This window comes from Oncorhynchus keta, chromosome 36 (assembly GCF_023373465.1).
Source record: "Oncorhynchus keta strain PuntledgeMale-10-30-2019 chromosome 36, Oket_V2, whole genome shotgun sequence".
In the NCBI taxonomy this organism is placed as follows: domain Eukaryota; kingdom Metazoa; phylum Chordata; class Actinopteri; order Salmoniformes; family Salmonidae; genus Oncorhynchus; species Oncorhynchus keta.
In genome coordinates this window covers 22,855,169-22,869,144 of record NC_068456.1, presented here as the reverse complement: position 1 = coordinate 22,869,144, position 13,976 = coordinate 22,855,169, and the positions used below count along the sequence as shown (strand labels likewise).

Sequence of the window (13,976 nt, the reverse complement as noted above, 5' to 3'; positions counted from 1 at the left end):
GAACATCGTTTTGGACTGGTAAGTTCTCATGCTGTTGTTTGAAATTAATAATATAAAATATTATTTGTGAAATGAAATAGCCTATTTGAGGCTGAGGGGAGGGCCACAACAATGGCCAAAGTGAAATGGAGATAGTAGATCTTGCAGGTCTATAATAATATATTCAACCTTATGCTCCCTGTACTATATATATATATAAATAAACATTAAACATATAAACATTTTCTTTCACAGTGACACTGACTCCGAATGGGAGCCCCCAGTGCCAAGGTGTCCATCCCCCACTGAAGCTGGTTCATCCAGCTCCTGCCACAAGTGGTGTTCATCTGCCCAAATGTATTTCTGCAGGCAATAGCAGCCTGCAGGCATTAGCAGCATAATATTGTGTAGAGGACTGAGGGTCTTCCAAATATTGAAAGTGTTATTTTGTAAATGTGTATATTTTTTTCATGTTTTTTCTCCATTTATTGGGGGTGTTTATACAAAATACCAAAATGGTATTCTGTATATAGTTATTCCATTCAAAATGTATAACTTCACCAGTTTGGCCACTGGGGTACATTTGGGCTACTTGTGTGGGACACCTGGGTGACTTCATGATAAATGTCATGTTGCACAATAATTTTGGAAGTTATCATTCTGAAACTTTGCACAAGTACTGTTGCCCTCTTATGTTCTTCACTGAAATTGTCCCCATCATCCTATCTGAATGTTTGTTTTTTATCTTGTTAATTTTAAAGATGATACAACAATAAAAATAATTGTTTTGGTTTCGATAAAACGTGTTGTGTTATATTCTCCTACATTCAATTCACATTTACACAAACTTCAGAGTGTTTTCTTTCAAATGGTACCAAGAATATGCATATCCTTGGTTCTGTGCCTGAGCTCCAGGCAGTTAGATTTGGGTATGTCTTCAGGAGGAAATTGAAAAAAAGTAGGGGGGTAGCTCTAAGAGGTTTAAGCATTAAACTTTCAAATAGCTCTTTGTTGACTGTTGATGGGTGCTATCGTCCTCCATCAGCATCGGCCTGTACCCTACCTGCCCTAAGCTATCCCCTGGCCCCTTACACTAAGTTAGGAATTGTCCTGCAAGGTGACCTAAACTGGGACATGCTTAAACCACCTGACCAAGTCCTAAAGCAATGAGACTCCCTAAATCTTTCCCAGATTATCACCAATCCCACAAGGTATGACTCCAAACACCCACAAAAGGCCACTCTCCTCGATGTTATCCTCACAAATAATCCTGATAGATATCAGTCTGGTGTTTTCTGTAATGACCTGAGTGATCACTGTTTTACAGCCTGTGTTCGTAATGGCTGCTCAATGAAAAGACCTGTCCTGATTTGTCATAGACGCTTGCTAAAAAACTTGAACGAGCAAGCCTTCCATCATGAACTGGCCTCTGTAAAATGGTATAGAATCAGCTCTGTCGAAGACGCTCAGACATTCTTTTTTGTATTTTCAGTATAACAGAACTTATTTAGCAGGCGAAACCCAGAGGACAAACCATTCAGATTTTTTTAAGTCACTGTCTTTTCAATATGGTTTCATGGGGAATCCAGAAGTCTCATCGACTTTCCTGCAGTTCCTACCGCTTCCACTGGTGGTTTTTCCTTTGTGTAATAAAGAAGTACCATAGCTCAGAATGAATGTCACTTCATGTGTACCTTTTGATAGAGAAAATGAGAATTAAAAACAGCTTCAGCCCCTCGTTCAACCGTGATCTCGCAGAGTTACTACACCTCAAGAATTGCATTTGGCGAAAGGCTTGGCACACGTATACTCAGGTTGACTGGCTATCGTTCAGGCGAATGAGAAGTAAGTGCACTCAAGCTGTCCAGAAGGCCAAAGTTAGTTACTTGAAGGAGAAGCTTCTATTTCTGTGGGTCTAACCCCAAGAAGTTCTGGAGAACAGTCAAAGTCCTGGAGTATAAACCCTCCTCCTCACAGCTGCCCATGTCACTTAATGTTGATGATGTGGTCGTTTCTGACAAGAAGCACATGGCTGAGCTCTTTAAAATCACCACTTCATTAAGTCATGATTCCTATTTGACTCAGCCATGCCTCCTTGCCCATCCAACATTTCCTCATCTTCCACCCCTTCTAACGCGACTATCCCAGATTCTTCTCCCTCTTTTTCCCATGCCCCGCTACAAAGTTTCTCCCTGCAGCCAGTCACCGAGTCCGAGGTGGAGCTCCTTAACCTGTTTGGGGTAGGGGGCAGCATTTTCAGTTTTGGATAAATAGCGTGCCCAAACTGAACTGCCTCCTACTCTGTCCCAGATCCCAATATATGCATATTATTATTAGTATTGGATAGAAAACACTGAAAACACTGAATCATGTCTGTGAGTATAACAGAACTTATTTAGCAGGCAAAACCAGTTTGTAGAAATTGGTCGAGGTTTTTCCTTTGTGTAATGAAGAAGTGCCATAGCTCAGAACGAACGTCACTTCATGTGTACCTTTTGATAGAGGCGCGTAACCAGAAAAGTAGCGTCAGTTTGTTTTGCTCCTGTATTGAACACAGATCATCCCATCTTCAATTGGAGAGATTATGTTTAGAAATACCTAAAGTTGTATTACAAAATAAGTTTGAAATGTTTTGGCAAAGTTTACTGTTAACTTTTGAGATATTTTGTAGCGACGTTGCGTAAGTTGGAAGCAGTGTTTTTCTGTATCAAACGACGCGCCAAATAAATTGACATTTTGGATATATATCGACGTAATTAATTGAACAAAAGGACCATTTGTGATGTTTATGTGACATATAGGAGTGCCAACAAAAGAAGCTTGTCAAAGGTAAGGCATGATTTATATTTTATTTCTGCGTTTTGTGTCACGCCTGCAGAGTTGAAATATGCTACTCTCTCATTGTTTACTGTTGTGCTATCATCAGATAATAGCATCTTATGCTTTCACCGAAAAGCCATTTTGAAATCTGACATGTTGGCTGGATTCACAATGAGTGTAGCTTTAATTTGCTATCTTGCATGTGTAATTTAATGAAAGTTTGATTTTTATAGAAATTTATTTGAATTTGGCGCTCTGCATTTTCCCTGGCTATTGGCCATGTGGGATGCAAACGTCCCGCCTACCCCAGAGAGGTTAAACTTGACCCCAAAAACACATCTGGGTCAGAGGGTCTAAACCATTTCTTCTTTAAGGTTGCTGCCCCTATCATCGCAAAGCCTGTCTCTCCTTTTTGGGGAGGTTCCCATTGCTTGGAAGGCAGCCACATTTCGTCCTTTACTCAAAGGAGCTGATCCTACTGTTATAGGCCTATTTCTATCTTGCCCTGTTTATCAAAAGTGTTGGAAAAACTTGTTAATAATCAACTGACTGGCTTTCTTGATGTCTATAGTATTCTCTCGGGTATAATTTGGTTTCCGCTCAGGTTATGATGTCTCACTGCAACCTTCAAGGTCTTTAATGATGTCACCCTCGCCCTTGATTCTAAGCAATATTGTGCTGCTATTTTTATTCACTTGGCCAAAGCTTTTGGCCTGGTTTGCTAACTACCTCTCTCAAAGAGTGGAGTGTATAAAATCTGCTGTCTCAGCCACTGGCTGTCACCAAGGGAGTACCCCAAGGCTCAATCCAAGGCCCCACGCTCTTCTCAATTTACATCAACAACATAGCTCCGGCAGTAGGAAGCTCTCTTATCCATTTATATGCAGATGATACAGTCTTATACCCAGCTGGCCCCTCCCCGGATTCTGTGTTAAATGCTCTACAACAAAGCTGTCTTAGTGTCCAACAAGCTTTCTCTACCCTTAACCTCTTGCTCCTACCTGACACGCAGGCGTCCCATCTAGACATCTGGAAATGCAAATGCGCTACGCTAAATGCTAATAGTACTAGTTAAAACTCAAACGTTCATTAAAATACACATGCAGGGTATTGAATTAAAGCTACACTTGTTGTGAATCCAGGCAACAAGTCAGATTATTAAAATGCTTTTCGGCGAAAGCATGAGAAGCTATTATCTGATAGCATGTAACACCCCAAAAGACCCGCAGGGGACGTAAACAAAATAATTAGCATAGTCGGCGCTACACAAACCGCACAAATAAAATATAAAACATTCATTACCTTTGACCATCTTCTTTGTTGGCACTCCTAGATGTCCCATAAACATCACTATTGGGTCTTTTTTTCGATTAAATCGGTCCATATATAGCCTCGATATCGATCTATGAAGACTGTGTGATAAACAAAAAAAAATAGCGTCTTATAACGTAACGTCATTTTTTTAAATTAAAAAAGTTGACGATAAACTTTCACAAAACACTTCGAAATACTTTTGTAATGCAACTTTAGGTATTAGTAAACGTTAATAAGCGATCAAATTGATCACGAGGCGATGTATATTCTATAGGGGTACGTCTGGAAATAATGTCCGGGTAAATCTCAACCAAAATATCCGGGCCGAGACCTGAAGAAATCGGCTGTCTCTTCTTCGTTTGACCAAGAAAAAAAGCCTAGGCAAATGACAAGACTGTTGACATCGTGTGGAAGCTGTAGGAATTGCAATCTTGACTCCAGGTAATTTGCTTTCCCATAGACAATTCATGCAAGTGGCGCATTGATATATTTTCCAATTTTCAGTGATCAGATTTTCCTGCGCTTTTCGATGAAACGCACGTTCTGTTATAGTCACAGCCGTGATTTAACCAGTTTTATAAACGTCTGAGTGTTTTCTATCCACACATACTAATCATATGCATATACTATATTCCTGGCATGAGCAGCAGGGCGCTGAAATGCTGCGCGATTTTTAACAGAATGTTCGAAAAAGTAGGGGGTAGGAGTAACAGGTTAACCTTGTTCTGAACACCTCCAAATCAAAAGGTCATGTGGTTTGGTAAGAAGAATGCCCCTCTTCCCACAGGTGTTATAACTACCTATGAAGGTTTAGAACGTGAGGTAGTCGGCACATACAGGTACTTGGGAGTATGGCTAGACGGTGCACTGTCCTTCTCTCAGCACATATTAAAGCTGCAGGCGAAAGTTAAATCTAGACTTGGTTTCCTCTATCGTAATCGCTCCTCTTTCACCCCAGCTGCTAAACTAACCCTGATTCAGATGACCATCCTACCCATGCTAGATTACGGAAACATAATTTATAGATCGGCAGGTAAGGATGCTCTCGAGCGGCTAGATGTTCTTTACCATTCGGTCATCAGATTTGCAACCAATGCTCCTTATAGGACACATCACTGTACTTTATACTCCTCTGTCAACTGGTCATCTCTGTATACCTGTCGCAAGACTCACTGGTTGATGCTTATTTATAAAACCCTCTTAGCCTCATTCCCCCCTATCTGAGATATCTACTCCAGTCCTCATCCTCCACATACAATACCAGTTCAGACAGTCACATTCTGTTAAAGGTCCCCAAAGCACACACATCCCTGGGTCACTCTTTTCAGTTCACTGCAGCTAGCGACTGGAACGAGCTGCAACAAACACTTAAACTGTCCAGTTTATCTCCATCTCTTCATTCAAAGACTCAACCATGGACACTCTTACTAACAGTTGTGGCTGCTTTGTATGATGTATTGTTGTCTCTACCTTCTTGACCTTTGTGCTGTTGACTTTGCCCAATAGTGGGGCGACAGGTAGCCTAGTGGTTTGAGCGTTGGACTAGTAACCGAAAGGTAGCAAGATCAAATCCCCGAGCTGACAAGGTAAAAATGTGTCGTTCTGCCCCTGTACAAGGCAGTTGACCCACTGTTCCTATGCCTTCATTCAAAATAAGAATTTGTTCTAAACTGACATGCCCAGTTAAATAAAAAGGTAAAAAAATTTAAAAAATGTTTGTACCATGTTGTGTTGCTACCATGCTGTGTTGTCATGTGTTGCTGCCTTGTTATGTTGTTGCCTTAGGTCTCTATGTAGTGTTGTGTCTCTCTTGTTGTGATGTGAGTTTTGTCCTATATTTATATTGTATTCATTTTTCATTTTTAAAATCCCAGTCCCCTGTCCCCGCAGGATGCCTTTTGGTAGGCCGTCATTGTAAATAAGAATTTGTTCTTAACTGACTTGCATAGTTAAATAAAGGTTCAATAAAATAAAACAATGTGGACTTGGTCTTTTACCAAATAGGGCTATCTTCTGTATACCACCCCTACCACAACACAACTGACTGGCTCAAGCGCAATAAGAAGGAAAGAAATTCCACAAATTAACAAGACACACCTTTTAATTGAAATGCATTCCAGGTGACTAGCTCATGAAGCTGGTTGAGAGAATGGCAAGAGTGTGCAAAGCTGTCATCAAGACAAAGGGTTGCTACTTTGAAGAATCTCATTAAATACATATTTGTGTAACACTTTTTTTGGTTACTACATGATCCCATGTGTTATTTCATAGTTCTGATGTCTTCACTATTATTCTACAATGTAGAAAATAATACAAATAAAGAAAAACGCTTGAATAAGTAGGTGTGTCCAAACTTGTGACTGGTACTGTATACGGTGAAATTGCATTGAAAATTCCAAAGAAACAAACAAACAATCTTTTTCATCCTTTCGTCAATTAACTTTAGATTTCATTACACAGTTTATTTGACCTTGTTTCAATGTTGATAGTAAAATGTAATATTTGAATCAGTCATTTTTTCAATGTCATGCTATCAACCTAAATAAAGAGGTTTATTGAAATAAAATGTAGGGTGTCCACCTACTCTGCCCAAAGTAAAAACGTGCTTTGGTGCTGAAATTTCACATCCTCATTATGTAGTGGGCGGTAGCAAGCGATCTGCTTTAGTTATTGAGATGATTTATCTCTGTCGAGGGAGGTGCTGGTTTTCACATAGTGTAGACAGCTGGTGATGAGGGGTAATACACTTCAGTGAGAATGAGTCTACCATACAGATGCCTACCTTTATGTACCCTGCTTAGCATTGGAAACAAGTTGTGTTCATTTCAACAGAGCTACACGATATATACAGAAGTATGTGGACACCTCTTTAAATTAGTGGATTCTGCCACACCTGTTGCTGACAGGTGTATAAAATCACGCACACAGCCTTGCGATCTCCAAAGACAAACATTGGCCTTACTGAAGAGCTCAGTGACTTTCAACGTGGCATTGTCATAGGATGCCAACAAGTCAGTTCGTCAAATTTCTGCCCTGCTCGAGCTGCCCAGGTCAACTGTAATTGCTGTTATTGTGAAGTGGAAACATCTAGGAGCAACAATGGCTCAGCCGCAAAGTGGTCACACAAGCTCACAGAATGGGATCGGAGAGTGCTGAAGCGCGTAATGCGTAAAAATCGTCTGTCCTCAGTTGCAACACTCACTACAGAGTTCCAAACTGCCTCTGGAAGCTACTTCTGCACAAGAACTGTTCATCAGGAGCTTCATGAAATGGGTTTACATGACCAAACAGCCACAAACAAGTCTAAGATCACCATGCGCAATGCCAAGCGTCGGCTGGATTGGTGTGAAGATCACTGCCATTAGACTCTGGAGAAGTGGAAACACGTTCTCTGGAGTGATTAATCAAACTTCACCATCTGGCAGTCCAATGGACAAATCTGGGTTTGGCGGATGCCAGGAGAATGCTACCTGCCCCAATGCATAGTGCCAAGTGTAAAGTTTGGTGGAGGAGGAGAACTGATCTGGGGCTGTTTTTCATGGTTCCGGCTAGGCCCCTTAGTTCCAGTGAAGGGAAATCTTAACGCTACAGCATACAATGACATTCTAGATGATTCTGTGCTTCCAACTTTGTGGTAACAGTTTGTGGAAGGCCCTTTCCCGTTTCAGCATGACAATGCCCCCCATGCACAAAGCGAGGTCGATACAGAAATGGTTTGTCGAGATTGGTGTGGTAGAACTTGACTGGCCTGCCCAAGCCCTGATCTCAACTCCATCGAACACATTTGGGTTGAATTGGAACGCCGACTGCGAGTCAGGCCTAATCACCCAAAGTTAGTGCCTGACCTCACTAATGGAAGCAAGTCCCCGCAGCAATGTTCCAACAATTAGTGGAAAGCTTTCCCAGAATAGTGGAGTCTGTTATAGCAGCAAAGGGGGGACCAACTCCATATTAATGCCCATGATTTTGGAATGAGATGTTCGACGAGCAGGTCTCCACATACTTTTGACCATGTAGTGAAGCTAACGCAGAGTAGATTCTCCATAGGATGTTAAGAATTAATACATTGTGGGTCATTTAAGATATCTGCAAATAAGTTAATAAATATGTGAAAAGGCTAAAGCATAACTATGTTTGTAGTTATAAGTAACTAGATTGTGACTACAACTAAGTTACTATGTCTTTGACCACACTGTGTTGTTACTACCTTGAGTAAAAACTATGGATGCCCGATATATCGTGGAAAATATTGGAATCGGCCAATGTCTAGTTTAATGCCCGATGTGCAAAACCGATGTCAAAGTTGATGTGCATACCTATATAATGAAGGTACAAGAAGTAATGACACCATGTAAAATTTTGCGCTGTACGTGCAGCCTTCCTAAACGAGCCCACAATGTGTGCTGTGTGGATTGAGCAGTCAACAAGTCAAGCAGTCATTTGAAAGAGTAACAAAATTTCAGTGAGACAACTATAAGGTGAAATCCATTAATGCCAAGATAATGGAATTCATTGCCCTTTTTCAATGGCCAGCACTGTAGGTGCGCGGGACAACCTTAGCAGCATCATAGCATACATATCGATGAATCTTTGTGACATATGAAATCCGAGTGATAGTGTAATAACTACGTAAAAAAAATAATTAACGCCTTAAATTATGTGACAGCCATATTCAGGTCCTGTTTGGTCAACAAACTTATTTGACATGTCAAATAGTGTTATTTGACACTCAAATAGCCTTACCTCCCTTATCCTACCTCTTTTGCACACACTGTATATAGACTTTTTCTATTGTATTATTGACTATGTTTGTTTATTCCATGTGTAACTCTGTGTTGTTGTTTGTATCGCACTGCTTTGCTTTATTTTGGCCAGGTCGCAGTTGGAAATGAGAACTTGTTCTCAACTAGCCTACCTGGTTAAATATCGGTGAAAAAAAATGGAAAAAAAATGTTAATAGTATATTTTTTGACACGCAAAGACCCAAATGGCATTCCATAGAAATCCTGGTTGAGAATGAAACGACTGAACAGCACAGCAAGTAAGTGAAAGAAATTGGTTTTGATTATGTTTTACTGGTAACGAGGACATACAGTGCCTTGCGAAAGTATTCGCCCCCCTTGAACTTTGCGACCTTTTGCCACATTTCAGGCTTCAAACATAAAGATATAAAATTGTATTTTTTGTGAAGAATCAACAACAAGTGGGACACAATCATGAAGTGGAACGACATTTATTGGATATTTCAAACTTTTTTAACAAATCAAAAACTGAAAAATTGGGCGTGCAAAATTATTCAGCCCCTTTACTTTCAGTGCAGCAAACTCTCTCCAGAAGTTCAGTGAGGATCTATGAATGATCCAATGTTGACCTTAATGACTAATGATGATAAATACAATCCACCTGTGTGTAATCAAGTCTCCGTATAAATGCACCTGCACTGTGATAGTCTCAGAGGTCCGTTTAAAAGCGCAGAGAGCATCATGAAGAACAAGGAACACACCAGGCAGGTCCGAGATACTGTTGTGAAGAAGTTTAAAGCCGGATTTGGATACAAAAAGATTTCCCAAGCTTTAAACATCCCAAGGAGCACTGTGCAAGCGATAATATTGAAATGGAAGGAGTATCAGACCACTGCAAATCTACCAAGACCTGGCCGTCCCTCTAAACATTCAGCTCATACAAGGAGAAGACTGATCAGAGATGCAGCCAAGAGGCCCATGATCACTCTGGATGAACTGCAGAGATCTACAGCTGAGGTGGGAGACTCTGTCCATAGGACAACAATCATAGTCGTATATGTCGTATATTGCACAAATCTGGCCTTTATGGAAGAGTGGCAAGAAGAAAGACATTTCTTAAAGATATCCATAAAAAGTTTCGTTTAAAGTTTGCCACAAGCCACCTGGGAGACACACCAAACATGTGGAAGGTGCTCTGGTCAGATGAAACCAAAATTGAACTTTTTGGCAACAATGCAAAACGTTATGTTTGGCGTAAAAGCAACACAGCTCATCACCCTGAACACACCATCCCCACTGTCAAACATGGTGGTGGCAGCATCATGGTTTGGGCCTGCTTTTCTTCAGCAGGGACAGGGAAGATGGTTAAAATTGATGGGAAGATGGATGGAGCCAAATACAGGACCATTCTGGAAGAAAACCTGATGGAGTCTGCAAAAGACCTGAGACTGGGATGGAGATTTGTCTTCCAACAAGACAATGATCCAAAATATAAAGCAAAATCTACAATGGAATGGTTCAAAAATAAACATATCCAGGTGTTAGAATGACCAAGTCAAAGTCCAGACCTGAATCCAATCGAGAATCTGTGGAAAGAACTGAAAACTGCTGTTCACAAATGCTCTCCATCCAACCTCACTGAGCACGAGCTGTTTTGCAAGGAGGAATGGGAAAAAATCAAATCAAATCAAATTTTATTTGTCACATACACATGGTTAGCAGATGTTAAATGCGAGTGTAGCGAAATGCTTGTGCTTCTAGTTCCGACAATGCAGTGATAACCAACAAGTAATCTAACTAAATTAACTAAAAATTTCAGTCTCTCGATGTGCAAAACTGATAGAGACATACCCCAAGCGACTTACAGCTGTAATCGCAGCAAAAGTTGGCGCTACAAAGTATTAACTTAAGGGGGCTGAATAATTTTGCACGCCCAATTTTTCAGTTTTTGATTTGTTAAAAAAGTTTGAAATATCCAATAAATGTCGTTCCACTTCATGATTGTGTCCCACTTGTTGTTGATTCTTCACAAAAAAATACAGTTTTATATCTTTATGTTTGAAGCCTGAAATGTGGCAAAAGGTCGCAAAGTTCAAGGCGGCCGAATACTTTCGCAAGGCACTGTACGTAAATGGCAACAAAATAACTTTTTGGTCAGTGTGGTGTGTGTAACCTTTATTTAACTACGCATGTCAGTTAAGAACAAATTCTTATTTACAATGACGACCAACACCGGCCAAACCCGGACAACGCTGGGCCAATTGTGCGCCGCCCTGTGGGACTCCCAATCACGGCCGGATGTGATACAGCCTGGATTCGAACCAGGGAACCAGGGGCTGCACGTACAGCGCAAGTGCCTTAGACCGCTGCGTCCATGTGTGTGTGTTAACTATTTCACTGTACTAGAATGCTTAAAAGGCCTCTATCGGCCAAAATGTTTATATCGGTACATCACTAGTAAAAACTCACACTTCCTACCCTTTAACGTGCCAATTAAAACACGTTGACATGTTAATATGGTGTATCATGTCAAAACATTGAGCCATTGAACAGCTTCCATACTCATTTGCATAGATAAATAACCTAAATAACATTTAACAATTGAATGTAACTTGAGCTTGGGTTTATGTAGTCTACACTTACATCTAATTTACCAAACAACGAACACCATAATTTCAGCTTGCATCTAGGTATACCATCATTCATCCATGGTTGATTGGATCTTTGGAAGTTTAGAAGTAGTAGTACCATCACATTAGCTTTTTAAAAAAACTTTTGGCGGCATTCTGCCTTCTCCCTACAGTTTTCAGCCATTAACTTCCCCTACCTCATGTGAACTACAATCCCTACACTGTGGTTTAACCTTTAGAAATGTCAATAGTAGTTGCTTGTGATATGGCTTTTGAAATATATAGACCTTATCTTTCATCAGCGAGAAATAATCCTTTAAATTTAAAATATACTTACTGTAGCACAGATCTATACTGCTATGGGAGCTTCCATCCGACAAAACTACACTGTAGCAGTTACAGCTCCAAACAGCTATGACTGCCTCCATCCAACGAAACTACACATCCCGAGTTACGCTTCCACACAGGTGTTCAGAGCATGCTAGACAGCTAACTAGCACCTCTTGTCTTCAGTAAACAAGCGCTGAAACATGGATATGGCTGTGTGGGAACATTAACCCTAACAATGTGTGTATCAATTTAACCTTTTGTTTTTAGAAAATTATTTCTCGCTGTTATGAAATATGGTCCTTATGTTTACAAAAGAGTACTGCAAGCGATGCGTGTTAGCTTTCAAAAAGCTCCCATAAAGAAGATACTATCATCAATAGAGCTAAAGCAGTTGGCGTCTATGAATGGGGTACCATTACATTAGCCCTATAAATAAGATGGCAAATTAATGATATTAACAAAACTTTTACCTGTAATTCAATGTATTTGAGTTCAACCTTAATTTCAATGTTTACAACGCTTGTTACAATTAGATGAAAACAGTACTGGTTAATGACTTTTTTCAAATCCAATGAATTTTTCACGTTGATTCCATGTCACAACACGTTGACCAATTAAGTTGATTCAACCAGTGTGTGTGTGCACCACCAGTATCTGTATGCTAACATCCAGAAAGCGCCGATTCGCCACTGTAAGCGTTATAATGTAAATTCGTTGATCACCAAATATAGTTTCGCTGAGCAAGTATCTTCATTTACTCCCGGTATGTACTTCCAAAAAAGGTCCAAATAAAAATCACAAATTACTGCCACGATCAGTTCGGAAGAATACAACAGCTCAATCCTATCACACTGGATGTTTTTCGGTTGCTTGTACATTTTTATTTTTAAAAAAAATTTGGAAATACATACCGGAAGTAAATGCAGAGAGTTGATCAGCGAAACTCAATATTTGGTGATCGTTCTAATGCAGATCTGGTGAATTGTGCGTTTGAATCTGAACTTTCTAGGCGTTCGAGTGGTCTCTACGCACAGATATATACTGTTTCACCCAGTGGATAACTTAACCAGCTAGTTTTTTTTGCTTAAAGTATTAACTAAGCTATAATAAGACATGTTGGATGAATGTCGCTCAAACATGTGACGCACGCCAAACTACTGAGCTGGAAAATCACTGCTCCCTTTCGCCAACAAAAACATTACGCGCTTGAAGCTTGCTAGCTACAGTAAAAGTTTTAGCTAGCTAATGCCACCTAGATTTAATAGCTAACGTTAGCTAGCTGGCTGTTATTCAGCTTGATAGCTAGCTCACTCGAGCAGGGGTGCCAAGGATGATTCCAGCATGTGTAATCCTGGTCCTGAAAACCGTTTATAATCATTTTCTTTATCGTAAAATCGTAAAAAACCAAATGGCCTTTCTTACCTGTGCATTTGTTTTCCAAGAAGTCAGTGTATGGAATGACCCATTCAGGACTTCCCAAATATCCAGCGATGCTCTCCACAACCCACTCGCTGTCCTCAGCCATGTTGGCTAAAAATACACTGTAGTGCTCTTCAGGCGAGGAAGGTTGGTCTTGAAATTAAACAAAATGCACAACTGAAGTGTAAGTATGCATACATTTGTTGAGATCTAGCTAACAAGCTAGTCCATGTATTGTTAGTATCCCTCTCCGTAGCTGCAGAAAATCTGAAAATGCGCACTCATGAATTTCGAAGTGGTCGAATGGGTTGACTCCTAATCGGTCCCTATGGTAACCGATTACATCAGCGTTTAGCGTTCTACAAATTGAACAGCCCATCAGGTGTGTGGTAACCTAGTAAGTGTTTTATTATTTGTGATCCTTTGAACGCACTATTAATAATAACGCAATACTAATCATCCCTGACATTTTTCTGTAAACTACATTACCTGAATAGTGATTCAGGCTACATTGCCCGTTTATTGGCGCTGTTGTGTAGGGCGAAGTTTCCGTGTGCTAGTTGAAGATACCTCTCTATGCCTGAATAGGGTGATAGCCAAGAGACTGGCACATCTAGTTTCATGATTGAGAGCCCCCACGCCCTTGTCACCCGGGCGCTGTGGTAAATTAACCCCCACTCTTGAGATAGGATTAATTAGTTCACAGGTTAAACCACCACAGTTTAAATCACACGTAATCTGA

At 40.4% G+C, this 13,976-nt stretch overlaps 1 protein-coding gene across 5 annotated transcripts in view; it reads right to left on the bottom strand.

The window, feature by feature from the left end:
* Window positions 1-13,879, bottom strand: part of LOC118369814 (cilia- and flagella-associated protein 36-like) — a 34,657-nt gene extending 20,778 nt beyond the window's left edge. The window contains exons 1-2 of one of the 5 annotated variants that reach the window (XM_052498668.1): window positions 13,724-13,879; window positions 13,238-13,387 (exon numbers count right to left, since the gene is read on the bottom strand). In XM_052498668.1, coding sequence (XP_052354628.1) covers window positions 13,238-13,340 — 103 coding nt within the window. In that variant the 5' untranslated portion in view covers window positions 13,341-13,387; window positions 13,724-13,879. Of the gene's footprint in view, window positions 1-11,822; window positions 11,929-12,285; window positions 12,437-13,237; window positions 13,561-13,723 lie in introns of those variants that run through there. The other 4 variants (XM_035754526.2, XM_035754529.2, XM_052498670.1 and 1 more) reach the window with 4 other exon arrangements.
* Window positions 13,880-13,976: the final 97 nt, after the last annotated feature.